The sequence below is a fragment of the Musca autumnalis genome, unplaced genomic scaffold (assembly GCF_047663935.1).
Source record: "Musca autumnalis isolate F117 unplaced genomic scaffold, ASM4766393v1 scaffold_2, whole genome shotgun sequence".
NCBI lineage: Eukaryota > Metazoa > Arthropoda > Insecta > Diptera > Muscidae > Musca > Musca autumnalis.
Genome location: NW_027411755.1, coordinates 227,151,041 through 227,169,453, shown reverse-complemented (window position 1 = coordinate 227,169,453; position 18,413 = coordinate 227,151,041). Strand labels below are relative to the sequence as shown.

At 37.2% G+C, this 18,413-nt stretch overlaps 2 protein-coding genes across 3 annotated transcripts in view; one reads left to right on the top strand and one right to left on the bottom strand.

Moving 5' to 3' along the window:
* dpp (decapentaplegic morphogen) overlaps positions 1–18,413 on the top strand; it is a 490,893-nt gene that overhangs the window by 196,065 nt on the left and 276,415 nt on the right. The window lies entirely within an intron of this gene.
* Positions 1,631–2,420, bottom strand: LOC141393344 (lectin subunit alpha-like). The gene is made up of 3 exons (XM_073966340.1): positions 2,279–2,420; positions 2,099–2,210; positions 1,631–2,029 (listed from the first exon to the last, which is right to left on the bottom strand). Exons 1-3 carry the CDS (start codon positions 2,396–2,398, stop codon positions 1,710–1,712), a joined length of 552 nt encoding a protein of 183 aa, XP_073822441.1. The 5' UTR covers positions 2,399–2,420; the 3' UTR covers positions 1,631–1,709.

Below are 18,413 nucleotides of genomic sequence, written 5' to 3'. Positions count from 1 at the left end.
GCTTTCATTAAGCAATTGGGTCAGCTTTGTGGAATATGCTTTGACTATATGCTGTGTTTGCAGCTTATCGATGTCCAATTTTCGTGTTGTGTCTGTCCGTGCTTTTTTTGCAACGTTTAGACGGGTACGTACCATTGCTGCAATGAGGTAATGGTTCGAGTCTATGTGTGCTCCTCGGAACGATCGTACATCCAGCACGCTCGATGAATGTCTTACATCTATCACAACGTGATCAATTTGATTTATTGTTCGTTGGTCTGGAGACAGCCAAGTGCCCTTATGAATATCGAGATGCTTAAATCTGGTAGTACTAACTACTATGTTTTTTGCCGCAGCGAAGTCTATCAGCCTCATTCCATTGTCTGTTGTTTCACTATGTAGACTGAATTTCCCGACTGTTGGGCCAAAGAATATCTTTGCCTTTCCAATTTTGGCATTAAAATCGCGTAGAATGATTTTAATGTCATGGGCAGGTCAACGGTCATATGTTTCTTCTAAGCGCTGGTAAAATATATCTTTGGTCTGTTCGTCCTTTTCTTCAGTGGGAGCATAAGCGCAAATAAAGCTGAAGTTGAAGAATTTAGCTTTTATTCGAATTGCAGTTCATTGCGGTGAAGCTGGATACCAGATGTTTTAGTCTCCGACTAACTACGAATCCGCAACCAAACTCATGCTTTACGTCATGGCAGCTATAATACAGTGCGTCACCTTTAGGTGTTGTTGTGACGCCTTTCCCAATCCATCGTATTTCCTGTATGGCTGTAATATCGGTCTTGTACTTTTCAAGTACGTCTGCCAATGCGAAGACTGCACCTTCTCTATAAAGAGTGCGATCATTCCAGGTGCAGATTCGCAGATCATGGTCCTTAAAACGTTTGCGGGGTTCGTCAACTTTAGAGGGGTTTGTTTTTCTTTTCTTTCGTTTTTTTCATAGTAGGCTGTTTTTTCTAGGGGAGGGTTACTAATCCGACGCCCAAACCCAAGTTTTTAACGTTCTTATGGGTGAACGCGCGGCTCATGTTAGCTCACTACCTTTAACGGGTGTTAAAGGCAGCTAACCAGGTGACACCACGGGGAGGTCAGAGTCCACTTGAGATGAGAGAGGGAGCAAGATAAATCCTGGACTTTACCATGTTAAAGCCGGTCAGGACCGTTCCTTGGTATCTTTCATCTCCTACGTCACCCATTTTCTGCATACTAGATCTGCATTTTTCCCATTGTGCGTTGTCCGGATTATCGAGACTATACTGTACAAATGTATCCAAAAAATACCCAAAAAAACGTATTTGCCCAATTTACCGAGTATTTTTCCATTATCCATTTCTAATCGTTGTCCACGTTTTTAATGTGTACTGCAGCTACGTTGCCATGACTAGCAGACAGCTATTTGCATTTCCTCTTTACTTAAAACGTTTTAAGCTCTAATCAATCTATGCCGTTGTTTTAATTTTTTAACAACTTAAAATTAATGCAAACTAATTCAAATTTCTGTATTTTAAAATGTTCTTTAGAACTTAGAACTTAGAACTTAGAACTGCTTACACCACACAAATCACATTTATTTAGGATTACCCAAATGATTCCAAATGTTAACAAAATATTGTCCCATTTAAAATTTTTGAAAATCAAATTATATATATTTTTCAATGCTCTTTATTAATATCTTGTTCTTTTAGAACATAATGCTTACACAACACAAATCACATTTATTAAGGATGTCCCAAATGATTCCAAATGTTAACATTGTATTTTTTTAATTCCTTTGGCACTCCTCCATATTCAAATTCGTCAACATTGTTTTGATTGGTGGTACATTGTAAATTTTCACATATGAAGTTATATACGTTAGCACAAGGTGCATCGAACCATTGACCATCGATAAGGCTACCAATACAATGGTAGTTAGTTGAATATGCTGGTTGACCTTTACCCCAATTGGTGAAATACATTGGTTTGCCAGTTGTCGCCCAGACGTGACGTTTAGCAACAGCATTATCGTGGGCAGCCACCCAGTATTGAAATTTATTTGCTAAAAGATGAAACGAAATGTAAATAAAAAGCAAACAAATCGAAATAAATCTAATCTAGAAAAACTTACGATAAAACATATCAATGAAATTGTCGATATATTTCTGTTTGATGTACGAATCGATGGTAATTAAGGTCATATTATTATTGAGACATTCCTCCCAGGCTTGATACCAGTTGACCTGTAAACAATTGCAAGAAAATAAAAATTATTTGCAAATCCTTTCATTTGATTATTATTACTGTTTACCGATGCCTGATTATCCACATAATAAAGACACCCATCAGTGGTGCGGTGCCACTTTTGAATTGGTACAGCCCGAGTCAAACAAATCACGGTGGAACACAAAAAAATAATTAATGTTCGCATTTTTCTAAAACACTGACGAAAATACCGCACAGCTCATAGTATTTATACTAAAAACGAAAAGGGTATTCATAATTCTACAAGAAATAGGGTTGCCAAATTAGGATTATAAATTTTTTTAACAAAAGCATTTTCAGTGGAAATTGGTCAAAACAATTAAATTCGAATAATCAGGCCCACTGTTCATGATACCTACCCCACAAAGACATACAAATATACGTTGGGATCATACGAACCTTCTTTTGCCACTTACTAAATGCTATTGTTTTAGGGCATAACAGAAAATTTTTTCCGACCAATTTATTTCAAAGCGACCATTTAATAATCTACTGAATGAATGAAGTCAACCCACAAATCTCTAAAAATTATGTTAGTTATTAAAGAAATCCTGCAAAATTCCCGTTTGATATGAAAAGACCTTGAAATTAAAATAAAAAACAATTCTAATCATGACGAATGTCGAATTGTTGTATCCAAGAATATAATAATCGTCACTACTGAATGAATGCATTCAAGTTGAGTACAAATCGCCTCAGCAAAAATTTAAAATACCACTGGGATTGGATTTTCCCAAACGGACATCCGTTCACAAAAATATTTTGCAAACAAATTTGTTCAAATCTTTAGCAAAAGAAACAATATAAAACCAATGATAATGGAATACAAGAAGAAGAAATAAGCAACAAAACAAACATGTGGTGAAAAGTTCAAGTCTTAGTGAATTATTTACGAACTGCATAATTTTAAAATGCTCTGCTCTGGAATGAATGTAAAACGAGGGTAATTGTCTAAAAAATTCACAAAGTTGGATGAAAATCATGGAGAGCAGAGTCAAAGGCGCCAATTAGGACTTTTTTAATATTTTCAAAAGCAACAAAGGACATTTAGCATTTTTCTCGAAGGAAAGCTAAACTTATTTTTTATTTCTTTTCGCTCAAAAGTTAGAGAATTTTGTGCAGTGTTTTATTTTATTGATAAAAAATTCAAATAGGAATTTATAAAAACCAAAATTCTCTTGAAATACCATTTGAAAAAATTAAAAAAAAATTCTATTTATACTTTATGTTTTAAAGTGTGCAAATGTCTTTAAAAAATAACAGACCGTAAATTGCAATAATTTCACGGTGCTCTTGAACCAACTTTAAATGAAAGAAGCCTACACCTGGGCAGTTTTTTTTCGGATTCTAAACCAAGAATGTTCATGGATGAGAAAAATAACAAGTAAAAAAGTATGAGTCGGCTTTGCCGACAGAGATATACCCTCAGATCGTTCAAGAGATATCGTGCATAGCATTTTAGTGACACTTTTTCAAATATGGGGGGAAATTACTGGAAGTTGTGGAAGTCGGTTGACCAGTTCTCCGGCTACTACATATGGTGCCATGGGGTTGTTTTACACGTTTCGTTCTGTTTTCTCATGAAGTATGGATTTGCCACTGAAAAAACTATTACTGTCGTAATTGCGGAAGCAACTTCAATTCACTTCAACAAAAATCAAAGTGACTAATATGAATTTTTGGTTGGGAGGTACCCGAAGGAGCCAATATTCGAACCTGTTCTGTATCTGGTAGGTATATTAGAACGTGTAAAGTATGGATCAAATCGGTCACTCCCTTCAAGAGTTATCGTAAGCACTTTGTTTCCGAACATTTTTGAACTTTTGTGGGGGAGGTACCTGAAGGAGTGGACCGATATAGCTTTTCTTCAAACTTAAACTAAGTTTGCACAAAATATTACGAAGGCCACATTTTGGACCGAATCGGCAGATCCGTTCGAGATTTATCTTGCGCTCCAACCACTACACACGGTGTCATAGGGGTTTTTGCACCTTTCAGGCTATTTCCTCAGGTATGGGGGGCAGTGAATACATGTTGCTACAACAAAAATCAAAGCGATTCGAGAGCAGACCCTAAACGGAACTTTCCGAAATTTTGTGTGGGAGTTACTTGAAGGAGTAGACCGATTGAAACCTTATCTAAATCTGGTACACATTTTACGATGTGCAAAGTATGGATTAAGCGGTTACTCTCTTAAGGGTTATCGTGTAAATTAATTCGTACATTTTGGAACTTTTGTGGGGGAGGTACCGGAAGGAGTAGACCGATATAACCAGTTTTCGAACTTAAACTAAGTTTGGACCAAATATTACGAAAGCCAAATTTTGTACCGAATCGGTTGATCTGTTCTAGAATTATCGTCCGCTCCAGCCAGCAAGACAGACGGACGGGCATGGCTAAATCAATTCCAAATTGTCTAAAATGGATTTCGTCCAAACATACTTGGGGTCTAAAACCATTATTATGATGAGGCACATTTTGTTGGTATGAAAGTGTATGTACCCTCCTTAGCATAAATGCTGAGGGTATAAAAATCGATGTCGTGTTTTTGGGGTGTTATTTCATGAGGCCTTATTTCTTTACACCAAATTTGGAATTATGGTAAATTTTACACGCTAAATACTATCCGATCATTATCAACAACTTTGAAAAAATTTGTCACTATATATATATATATATATATATATATATATATATATATATATATATATATATATATATGTAACATACATTGGTTTTACAGAGTTTCCACGAATAAAGTTCTGGTCAATTTCACCCGCTAAATATTATCATCATCACGTTAAATTGCAAGCTACTTCTCTGTCGTAAACACACATCTTACATAAAAAATTGGGCCTATTAGACTACCGTAGAGACCATACAGACCACTATAAAATGTTATACAAATTTTGTTTTTTGGTCCATTTCACCCCATAAATATTTCACGATCATCGCCAAAAACTATAGCCCAAAAGACCTTTAAACGTGGATTTTAAAAAAAAAAAAATATTGAAGGTACAATAGACCTTTAAACGTGCATTTTAAAAATAATTTATTTAAGGCCCAAAATACCATTAAACGTTGATTTTTAAAAATAATTTTTGGAAGATCCAAAAGGCCTTTAAACGTGGATTTTTAAAAATAATTTTTTCAAGATCTAAAAGACCTTTGAACGTGGATTTTAGAAATAATTTTTTGAAGATCTAAAAGACCTTTAAATGTGGATTTTTAAAAATAATTTTTTTGAGGTTCAAACACTGAAAGAAAATTACGTTGTATAAATGAATTTTTCATTGATTTTGAACCAACGTAAGACTTTATTTTGTTAATGAACAAGTTTCATTGAGTTTCATAAAATAACTTTCATTATTGTTCCATAGTACTAATGTGAAAGTTTCATAGCAATAACAGAATTGTTGCTCACGGTGCGCCTTAACCAAAGTAAAATGGAAGGAGCTTACACCTGGGAAGTTTCTGGGGATTCTGAAACTGCAATGTTCATAGATGAGGAAAATCAAAAAACTAAAAAAAATGGTCGGAGGGCTTTTTAAGTAAATGGCGGTCAAAGTTTACACTTTTAGTCCTATGGAAATAGGACTAAAGAAAATTTTGTAGCAGTGAAAATTTGGTACAAGATTGGCCTTCATGATGTTCGTGTAGGTTTTACCGTTTTTGAGATATAGAAGTTCAAATTGGGACAATGCACTGACTGTATCGCCTCCTTATAAAACAATGCCATGACTATAATTTCCCAATATAAAATTATATATCTCAAAATTGGTACAACCTAGGAAATAATTACAAAAGTCAATCTTGTAGAGATTTTTCACAGCTATAAGATTTTTTTTGCTCCCATTTCGATAAGACTTGCCGTTCCCAAGTAAAATCGTGAAAACCTAACAAAAAACCTAAAAATGTGGACTAGACTTCTATATCTCAAAAATGGTAAAACCTACGAACAAATCATAATGGTCAATCCTCTAGAGAATTTTTTCAGGTACAATATTTTCTTTAGCCCCATTTCGATAGGACTTACCGTTTTCAAGAAAAATCGTTAAAACCTAAGAAACCCCTAAAAATGTGAATTTTGACCGCGATTTATTTAAAAATCCCTCCAGCGATTATTTCTTGTTTTTGGATTTTTGTCTTCAACATACATATCTGTTTCAGAATCCGCAAAAAAATTCTTAGGTATAAGCGGTTTTCATTTAACGTTAGTTAAGGTGCACGTACATGATATTGTTTTATTAGGAGACGATACAGTCAGTGCATTGTCCCTATTTGAACTTCTATTTCTCAAAAACGTAAAACCTACGAAAATATCATGAAGGCCAATTTTGTATGGAATTGTCACTGCTACAAAATTTTCTTTAGTCCTATTTTCAAGCAAAATCGTTAAAATCTATAAAAACTCTAAAAGTGTGTATTTTGACTGCGATTTATTTAAAACCCCCCCGGCGATTTTAAAGTTTTTTTTTATGTTTCCCATCTATTAACATTGCAGTTTCAGAATCCGCAAAAACTCCTCAGGTGTAAGCTCTTTCCATTTAAATTTGGTTAAGGCACACCGTGAGCTTCTAATTACTTTATTGAGTTAATAAAGAAATATTTTGCATAGTTGCGGAAATTTCATTGGAATAATAAAAAAAACTCGTTATTGTTATTTAATGAAACTTTTCATTTATCCAATGAAACTCTACGTTGGTTCAAAATTAATGAAACATTTTTCATTGCTTAAGATTAGTCCATAATTGCGGTCTGTGGCGTGCGTACAATTTTTAATGGACGGACAGACGGACGGACCTACGAACACAAATCTCCAAATCGCTTTATCTCGTCGAGATATCAATTCTGGGGGAGGGGTCTGCGACGAATATTGCGCGGTGTTACATGAATTTTTCGATAAACAAACTTATAATATCTTTTCAAAATTGTGGTGTACTTACTTACTTAGTTGGCCCATTACAGAACATTTGTTCCATAGACCGAACTAAGAAAAGATCTCCATTCCCCTCTGTTTTTCGCTTGACTTTTTTGAATACCGCGCCTTTCCATTTCTTCATCCACTTGTGTGCTCCATCGAAGCTTAGGCCTGCCGATTCTGCGTGCACCGCCATGTGGCATGTATTCATACGCCTTTTTAGCGGGTTCATCATCGCTCATTCTCATGATATGGCGTAGCCAACGCAATCGTTGCATCTCGATACGTTTAACTATATTCATGTCTTTGTATAGCTTAATAGCTCGTTGTTCATACGACGTCGATATTCTCCGTCAACGCAAATCGGCCCGTAGATCTTTTGAAGAATTTTCCTCTCAAACACACCAAGCACTGCCTTATCTGCTTGCGCAAGTACCCATGCTTCGGAGCCATACATTAGCACGGGTAGTATCAGCGTTTTGTATAGTGTTATTTTTGTTTGACGAGATGTGGCTTTGTTTTTAAATTGCTTACTTAGACCATAGTAGCATCTGTTGGCCAATACAATTCTTCTTCTTATTTCACAACTGATGTTGTTGGTTGTGTTAATGGCAGTGCCGAGGTAGACGAAGTCTTTAACTACCTCAAAATTGTAGGTACCAACTTCCACAGTTGGTCCGAGCTCTATGGACGCTTTGCGCGTCGACACCATCAATTTGGTCTTTTCGCCGTTTACCGCCAGACCCACTTTCGCAGATTCTGCTTCGACCTTCCTAAAGGTATCAGTTACTACCTTTACTGATCGTCCCATGATGTCTATGTCATCAGCATAAGCAAGTAACATTTGGCTATTGGTGTAAATTGTGCCATTTCTTTTGACATTTGCATCTCGTATTACCTTTTCCAGTAAAATGTTGAAAAGATCACACGAAAGGCTGTCTCCTTGTCTGAAACCTCTTTTGGTACAAAATTCTTCGGAGAGGTTCTTTCCAATTTTAACTGAGGACCTAGTATCAGTTAAAGTCATCTTACAAAGCCGGATGAGCTTTGCGGGGATACCAAATTCAGACATTGCGTGGAATACCTTTGATCGGAGGGGACTGTCGAATGCTGCTTTATAATCGACAAAAAGGTGAAATGTGTCGATCTGCATCTCTTGGGTCTTCTCTAGGATTTACCGCAGGGTAAATATCTGGTCAATGGTGGACTTGCCAGGTCTAAAGCCACATTGGTATGGTCCAATTATTTCGTTGACCATTGGCTTTAGTCGTTCGCACAATATCCCTGACACTATCTTATAGGCAATAGGGAGAAGACTTATGCCCCTATAGTTTGAGCATACAGTCTTATCTCCTTTCTTGTGGACGGGACATAGGATGCTCAGGTTCCAATCGTCGGGTACGCGTTCTTCCTGCCAGATGGTGCTAACTAGCTGATGCATACACCTTATCAGCGCGTCGCCTCCGGTTTTAAACAGCTCGGCTGGTAAGCCATCGGCTCCTGCTGCTTTATTATTCTTCAGCCGGTTGATTGCTGTTTTTACCTCATCTTGGCCGGGCGGTATACATTCTATACCATCTTCTGGAATTGGATCTGTGGTATCATCGTCTTCGCTACTATTGGATACCAGCAGATTGGAGAAATGTTCCTTCCATATCCTGAGCACGCTATCTGTATCTGTTACCAGATTACCTTGCTGGTCTCTACAGGAGGATGTGCCTGTACCAAAGCCATCTGTTTGATGTTTCACTCTTTGGTAGAATTTTCGGACTTCATTCTGGCTCCTGTACATCTCAATTTTTTCACACTCCCGCTTTTCCTTTCTTGCGGAAAAGACGTTTCTCCTCTCTCCTTTTCTCCCTGTACCTCTCTCGTGCGCTACGCGTTGCTACGGATTGTAAAGTAGCCCTATATGCCGCATTTTTCTCTTCGGTGGCAGCACGACACTCCTGATCATACCATGGATTCCTTGGTGGTGGCCTCTGGTATCCAAGTATGGATTTTGCGGCTGTTTGCATGGAGTGGGCAATGCTTTGCCATTGCGCTGATATATTATCGGGAGGAGGAGTGCTTTGATTAAGCAATTGGGCTAGTTTAGTGGAATATGCTGTGGCTATCTGTAGTGATTGCAGCTTACCGATGTCTAACTTTCGTGTTGTGTCTGTTCGTAATTTGTTTGCTACGTTTAAGCGGGTGCGTACCTTTGCTGCAACAAGGTAGTGGTCCGAATCAATGTTTGCGCCTTGGAACGATCGTACGTCCAACACGCTCGATGAATGTCTTCCATCTATCACAACATGATCAATTTGATTTCTTGTTTTCTGATCTGGAGACAGCCAGGTGCCCTTATGGATATCGAGATGATTAAATCTGGTACTGCTAACTACCATGTTTTTTGCAGCTGCAAAGTCTATCAGCCTCATACCATTGTCAGATGTTTCACTGTGGAGGCTGAATTTCCCGACTGTTGGGCCAAAGATATTCTCCTTTCCAATTTTGGCATTAAAATCGCCTAGAATGATTTTAATGTCATGGGCAGGGCAACGGTCATATGTTTCTTCTAAGCGCACGTAAAATATATCTTTGGTCTGTTCGTCCTTTTCTTCAGTGGGAGCATGAGCGCAAATAAAGCTGATGTTGAAGAATTTAGCTTTTATTCGAATTGCAGCAAGTCTTTCATTCACTGGGGTGAAGCTGGATATCAGATGTTTTAGTCTCCGACTAACTACGAATCCACAACCAAACTCATGCTTTACGTCATGGCAGCTATAATACAGTGCATCACCTTTAGGTGTTGTTGTGACGCCTTTCCGAATCCATCGTATTTCCTGTATGGCAGTAATATCGGCCTTGTACTTTTCAAGTACGTCTGCCAATGCGAAGACTGCACCTTCTCTATAAAGAGTGCGAATATTCCAGGTGCAGATTCGCAGATCATGGTCCTTAAAACGTTTGCGGTGTTCGTCAACTTTAGAGGGGTTTGTTTTTCTTTTCTTTTGTTTTTTCATAGTAGGATGTTTTTTCTAGGGGAGGTTTACTAACCCGACGCCCAAACCCAAGTTTTTAACGTTCTTATGGGTGAACGCGCGGCACATGTTAGCTCACTACCTTTAACGGGTGTTAAAGGCAGTTCCCCAGGTGACACCACGGGGAGGTCAGTGTCCACTTGAGATGAAAGAGGGACCAAGATAAATCCTGGGCTTTGCCATGTTAAAGCCGGTCAAGACCGTTGCTTGGTATCATTCATCCCCTACGTCACCCAGGCAGTGCATTGTCTCTATTGTGGTGTAGGGTATAAATATTATGACAAAATATTTGATTACTAATCTGGCATAAAATATCCACAACATAGAAGTTTTTAATTGATAATCGATTATGCTACTTTGTTTTCCTATAAACTTTTAGTATAACCGTTCTGTAAATGGAACATTTTGAAATGCTATTTAAAGACAGCTTTTCACCCAAAAAATTAAGTTTCGAATTGTTACAAAATCTGAACTCGTTTCGAAGTTATAAACGTTTACATTAAGTTAGTTGAGGTTGCTTCATTTGTATTACCACCCAATATATATTCCCCAAGCAAAGAAGAGAAAAACAGGCTAGCTTATATTATTATATCCAATTTATTTACAACTTTGATTTAAAGCAATATTTAGAACTTGAGTCAAGGGTTCGTTAAACGATATTCCTTGACGCTTTATTTCTTCCTTTATGTCTTTCAAATATTCAGACACATGACTGAAATGACCGAAATTTTAAACATCCTAATCGGAATGACTTCCAATTATTTAGGCACACTTCCAAAATGGTCTATACCAGTCGATTCTTTCAGGTATCTTCTGTACAAAAGTGCAAAACTTAAGCGCTTTCATCGAAGTCAAATTTTTGAGCACAACATACGCATTTATTCGTAACGCCAACAATCGTGAAGTTGTATACCCCAAATGTTTCGATGTTTGTACGTCCAAAAAAGGAGACGAAATTCTGAAACTTCCAGGCTATACAATTCATAGGAAAAAGTTTGGCTATGTAGCCCGTATTCGATCTGTATATTTATAAAAGTCTAAACTCACACATACTGAGGGTATACGAGTATCTCTGCCGGCAAACCTGACGTTTACTTTTTACTTGTTTTCCAGAAAATGAAAATTTTGAATTTTCATAAGTTTTCCTTCGCTGTGCCGACATAATTGATTGGTCTTTGGAAAGTTTTAAAGGTCATCGAGTCCATAAACATCTCGTCATACCATTAAGATAGAAATAAGCGAGAACAACCCAGCAAAAAAGTCATTACCAAGTAATGACTTTATTCAGGAAATATTGGCAGTTGTAACTACTTACAAATTGACCGTAAAAGTCATTGTTATACCCTACACCACTATGTGTTAAGGGGTATTATGTGTTAGTGCATTTGTATGTAACATACAAAAGGAAGCGAGATAGACCCATAGTTCCTTCTAGGGATATACATAGAATCACTTTCTGAGTCGATTTATGCATGTCCGTCCGTCCGTTCGCAACATACAGGACGCATTTGTTGACCGATTTCGCTGAAAATTGGGGAATAAAATTTTTTTAGCCGTCGGAAGATCAAGTTCGAAGATGGGATACATCGGTCCACGTTTTGGTATAGCCCCCATATAACGGTACCCCCCGATTTACGGTATTGTGACGTTTTCAGCTACATTTTCAGACCGATTTGGCTATAATTTGACATTTAGGGTTCTTAAGTGTCAATAAACATATATAACAAAACTTGTGGACATAGGTCCACGTTTTGGTATAGGCCCCATATAACGGTACCACCCGATTTGCGGTATTTTGACGTTTTTAGCAACATTTTCAGACCGATTTAGCTATAACTTGACATTTAGGGTTCTTAAGTATCAATAAACTTATGTAACAAAAGTTGTGGACATAGGTCCACGTTTTGGTATAGCCCCCATATAACGCTACCCCCCAATTTACGGTATTTTGACGTTTTTAGCTACATTTTCAGACCGATGTAGCTATAATTTAACATTTAGGTTTCTTAAGTGTCAATAAACTTATATAACAAAAGTTGTGGACATAGGTCCCCGTTTTGGTATAGCCCCCATATAACGGTGCCCCCCGATTTACGGTGTTTTGATGTTTTTAGCTAAATTTTCAGACCGATATAGCTATAATTTGACATTTAGGGTTCTTAAGTGTCAATAAACTAATATAAAAAAATTGTGGACATACGTCCACGTTTTGGTATAGCCCCCCTATAACGGTACCCTCCGATTTGCGGTATTTTGACGTTTTTTGGCTACATTTTCAGACCGATGTAGCTATAATTTGACATTTAGGGTTCTTAAATGTCAATAAACTTATATAACAAAAGTTGTGGATAAAGGTACACGTTTCGGTATAGCCCCCATATAACGGTACACCCGATTTACGGTATTTTGACTGTTTTAGCTACATTTTCAGACCGATTTAGCTATATTTTGACACTTAGGGTTCTTAAGTGTCAATAAACTTATATAACAAAACTTGTGGACATAGGTCCAAGTTTTGGTATAGCCCCCATATAACGGTTCATTTAGATCTAGCAATGTCCGTCCGTCTGTCTGTCTGTCCGTCTGTCTGGCTGGTGCGCACGATAACTCTCGAACGGATAAATCGATTCGGTTCAAATTTTGGGTATCGAAATATTTTGTCCAGATTCGATTTAAGTTCGAAGATGGGCCATATAGGTCCACTCCTTCAGGTACCTCCCCTACAAATGTTCAAAAATTGTCGCAAAACTTGTGCGCACGATAACTCTTGTAGGGAATAACTGATTGGGTCCATACTTTGCACATCGCTTAATTTCTACCAAACTTAGATGAGGTTCCAATATGGACTCAATCGGTCCACTATTTCGGGTACCTCCCACACAAAATTTCGGAAAAGTTCAGTTTAGGCCTGGTGTCGAATCGCTTTGATTTTTGTTTAAGCAAGTCGTATTTTGTTTAGGGGCAAGTCCATACTTCCTGAGAAAATAGCCTGAAAGTTACAAAAAACCCTATGACACCGCGTGTAGTGGTTGGAGCGCAAGATAACTCTCGAACGGATCTGCCGATTCGGTCCAAAATTTGGCTTTCGTAATATTTTGTCCAAACTCAGTTCAAGTTCAAAGATGGATTATATCGGTCCACCCATTCCGGTACCTCTCCCACAAAAGTTCGAAAATGTTCGGAAAATTTGTGCGTACGATAACTCTTGAAGGGAGTAACCGATTTGGTCCATACTTTGCACATTATAAAATTTCTACCAGACTTAAATGAGGTTCCAATATGGACTCAATCGGTAAACTCCTTCGAGTACCTCCCACACAAAATTTCGGAAAAGTTCAGTTTAGGACCTGCTCTCGAATCGCCTTGGTTTTTGTTGTAACATCTTGTATAAACTGCCCCCTATACGAAGGTACAAGTTTCCTCAAGGGCAAGTCCATACTTCCTGAAAAAATAGCCTGAAAGTTTAAAAACAAACCCTATGACACCATGTTTATGGGTGGAAGCGCAAAATAATTCTCGAACGGAAATGCCGATTCCGGCCAAAATTTGGCCTTCGTAATATTGTTTCCAAACTTACTTTAAGTTCGTAGATATGGCTTATCGGTCCACTCCTTCAGGTACCTACCCCACAAGAGTTCAAAAATATTCGGAAAATTGTGCGCACGATAACTCTTGATGGGAGTGACCGATTTGGTCCGTACTTTACACATTCTCATAATATGTACCAGATATAGATCAGGTTCGAATATGGACTATATTTGTCCACTCCATCCCATACCTCCCACACAAAATTTTGGATAAGTTCACTTAAGGACCTGCTATTGACTCACTTTGATTTTTGTTGAAGCAACTTACATTCGCTGCCTCAATTACGATGGTAAAAGTTGTTTCAGGGGCAAGTCCATACTTCTTGAGAAAACAGCCCGAAGGGTGTGAAAACCCTCTATGGCACCCCCATGGTCTATGTCGGTCCATTCCTTTAAGTACCTTTTCCGCAAAATTTTTGAACTTTAACCCTAATCAACATTTTTGTCGGTTCATACGAACAAAATTTTGAAACTCCCTAAATACATGAGTTTTTTGTGAAAAAAGTGTTTCAATTTGCACAGGCTGAGGGTATATCTCTGTCGGCAAAGCCGACTGATACTTTTTTACTTGTTTAGAGATATTTTGTTGGCCAGTACTGCGAGTTGGATTCGGAGTTAATGAGTTGTAAATTGCATCGCTCGGATACCGGTAATGTTTTTTTTTTCTTTTTTTAATGTAATTTTCTGAATTTTTAGTTGGCTTTCACGGGATCTATCATTTCTGGTAAAATAGTAAAGTTTTAGCGTTTTATGAATTTAAAGAATATTAGGTTCTTACAATAATACAAAACTTTTTTAATGGGACTGAATTTAGTGTGTGATATACATATGTACACAGCAAAAAAAAATCTTCCAAAATAATGGCTTTTGTAATGAATTTTTGGCAGCCGTAACTTCTGTCGAACCTCGATTATCCGGGAACCTCCATTATCCGTTTGCCTCTATTATCCATAAACTCCACTATCAGGGAGTAAATGCACAACTTTCAATTAATTTGATTAAAAAATTCTCCTGTTTCACAAAATTTGTGTATTTATGTGATCAGAAAACAAGCATAATTTGCTTTATGTTCCCGAAATATTTTTATGCAGATGTTAATTCTTGAATTCCTAATATTTTTGTGCAAATGTGGACGATATTATGTCATTTTTACTAAAAAATGTGTTCAAAAGCCGCATAAAAAGCGTTGACTCCATTAACCGTGAAAATCGATTATGCCCCTGGTCCCGACCATCACGGATAATCGAGGTCCGACTGTACTTTCAAAACCCCCGACTAACCCATTATTTTAACAAGGGCATGTCGCACTGAATTACTACCCAGCAAAAATTTGGATCCGGTAGTCATTACGTAACCCATTACAAAGTAATGTAAACAAGCTTCTTTTCCCATTACAAGTAATCTGAAAAGTAATGGGATACTTCTTAAAAAAATTACAAGGCAAATCTACTTACTTTGCTCCTCACTAAGTAATGAGGACGGTGGCACAGTGAGTGTGTGTCCGACTATAAATCCTAGGGTTGTGTGTTCAACGCTCCCTGTCGGCACGCGAGTTTTTTTTAAATAAAAAACAAGTAAAAAAGTATCAGTCGGCTTTGCCGACAGAGATATACCCTCAGCCTGTGTATATTGAAACAATTTTTTTCCAAAAAACTCATGTATTTAGGGAGTTTTAAAAAATTTGGGCGTTTGAACTGACAAAAATGTTGATTAGGATTTAATATCAAAAGTTTTGCGGAGGAGATACTAAAAAGAATGGATCTCCAGCCACTACATATGGTACCATAGGGGTTTTTTAGAACTTCAGGGATGTTTGCTCAAGAAGTATGAACTTGCCCCTGAAACAACTTTTACCATCGCAATTGAGGCAGCAATGCAAGTTGCTTCAACAAAAATCAAAGTGATTCGAAAGCAGGTCTTAAAGTGAAAATGTATGCGAAATTTTGAGTGGGAGGTATCGGATGGAGTGGACAAATATAGTCCATATTTGAACCTGATCTATATCTGGTAGATATATTAGGATGTGTAAAGTATGGACCAATTCGGCCTCTCTCTTCAAGAGTTATCGTACGCACAATTTTTCCGAACATTTTTGAACTTTTGTGGGGAACGTACCTGAAGGAGTGGACCGATATGGCTTATCTTCGAACTTAAACTATGTTTGGACAAAATATTTCTAAGGCCAAACTTTGGACCGCATCGGCAGACCTGTTCGAGAGTTATTTTGCCCTCCAACCTCCTCACACGGTGTCATAGGGTTTTTTTTGCAACTTTCAGGCTATTTTCTCAGGAAGTATGGACTTGCCCCTGATGAAACTTATACCGTCGTATGGAGGGCAGTGAATACAAGTTGCTAAAGCAAAAATCGAAGCGATTCGAGAGATGTTCCTAAACTGAACTTTTCCAAAATTTTGTGTGGGAGGTACCCGACGGAGTGGACCGATTGAGTCCATATTAAAACCTGATCTAAGTCTGGTACACGCTCCACGATGCGCAAAGTATGGACCAAATCGGTTACACCCTTCAAGAGTTATCGTGCGTACAAATTTTCCGAACATTTTCGAACTTTTGTGGGGGAGGAGTGGACCGATATAGCTCATCATCGAACTTAAACTAAGTTTGGACAAAATATTATGAAAGCCAAAATTTGAACCGAATCGGTTCATCCCTTCGAGAGTTATCGTGCGCTCCAGCCAGCCAGACAGACAGACAGACAGACGGACGGACATTGCTCAATCGACTCCAAATTGTCTGAAACACATTTCGTCCAAACATACTTGGGGTCTAAAACCATTATTTCGATGAGGCACATTTTGCCCGTATGAAAGTGTATATACCCTTCATAGCCTAAAGGCTGAGGGTATAATAACAATTCGTGGTACACATGTGCACTGCACATTTAAGTTTTTAAGCAACCCTTAATGTTCGTGTGCATGGCATAGTATGTAGTGTCTTTGGCTAGAAATCAGAGGGTTCGTGTGTTCAACTCGCACAGCAAGCGAAATAAAATAAAATAAAATAAAAGTAAGAAGTGTGATGAAATTAAAAAAAATCTCTGCATTAACTGTTCTAAAAATATAATTTTTTTCAACTTACTTTTCAACTTCTAGTGGCCACAGAATAACTAGTTATTCTAGTGGTCATAAAATAACTACAAACTGAGTGCGACATGCCCTTGTAAAAATAATGGGGAAGAAAGGAGGTTTGCGAGTAGTTACGTCTGCCAAAAATCCCTTACGAAACCCATGATTTTGGGAGGACTTTTTTGCTGGGTAGTTATTCTATGGCCACTAGATTAACTAGTTATTTTACGGCCGCAGGAAGTTGAATAAGCATTTCATTCATAAAACAAATATTTTCTATTTTTAGAACAGTTGAGGTGGAATTTGTTTTCAATTTCAACGCACTTCATATTATTATTTTATTTCGTTGTTTGCTGGTTTTGAACACACAAACTTCTGCTTTGTAGCCGAGCACATTACACGCTAGACCACACACACGAACATTAAGGGTTGTTTAATCGCTTAAATGTGCTGGCGGTTAGCGTTGAATACACAATCCTCTGCTTTGTAGTCAGACACACTCGCTCTGTGCCACCGTACTCATAACTTAGTAAGGAGTAATGTATATACAGTATGCAAAGTTCATATTCGTACAAACTTCAAAAATGAATAAAATCGTTATTAATTCCATATTTTATATGCAAATATGATACAATTGATGGGGATTACTATAACGAAGAAAGATTTAAAAATAACAAAACAAATTTTTAATTTATTCCATCAATTAGGTATAGATGGCGCCTGTGTGGGTGGCAAAGTTCGTATTCGTACACCTAGAAGCACTATATATTTGTGGTATTTAAGGATTTTTGAAGCAAAATACCTCCAATTTTTGTTGTTTTCTTCTTATAGAGTGCCTTTGCTGTAGAAAAATGTAAAAATAACGATAATTTAATTAAATATTTTGCGTGAATAAAAAGTCGGACGAAAATCCGAAATACTTAAGAAAAATGTGATAGATGCGATTAACTTTGGTATTTTATTCTCGAATTTTGGACGAAAACAGCTAATAGCAGTCCTTCTGCAACATCAATTGTATCATATTTGCATATAAAATATGGAATTAATAACGATTTTATTCATTTTTGAAGTTGGTACGAATATGAACTTTGCATACTGTACTTATTTTTGTTTACATTACTTTGTAGTGGGTTACATAATGACTAACGGATACGAATTTTTGCTGGGTACTTTAAAGAATAAAAAACGTTATGTTCGGGACGAGCTATTTATATCCTGCAAACACGTTATATGTATATCCATTCGATATATTCGCGAATGCAAACCTTGTGTTCGAACGTGGATCTATTTTCATCACTTTTTGCATGGAAATTTTCCCACCAAAAGGATTTCCAAAATATTACTGATGATATTTTTAAAAAATATGCTAATAGCCTCGAATTATAGAAAATCTTTCGAAAGCTATTCGCTGTGGGATATAGAAAACATAGGAACTAATGTGGCTGAAAATTCTGGGATACACCAAAACGTAGTTCTATATGGATAATATTCATTTAAAAGATTTTTTAGTTATTACTTCAATTCTGTTGGAGTATTTTATATGGTTAATTTTCATGTCTAAACA

Coding starts and splice junctions, on each gene's coding strand:
- LOC141393344 (XM_073966340.1), bottom strand. CDS start 2,398: ATGCGAACATTAATTATTTTTTTGTGTTCCACCGTGATTTGTTTGACT. Junction 2,211..2,278: donor ATGTGGATAATCAGGCATCG/GTAAACAGTAAT, acceptor AATTGTTTACAG/GTCAACTGGTATCAAGCCTG. Junction 2,030..2,098: donor TTTCATTGATATGTTTTATC/GTAAGTTTTTCT, acceptor TTCATCTTTTAG/CAAATAAATTTCAATACTGG.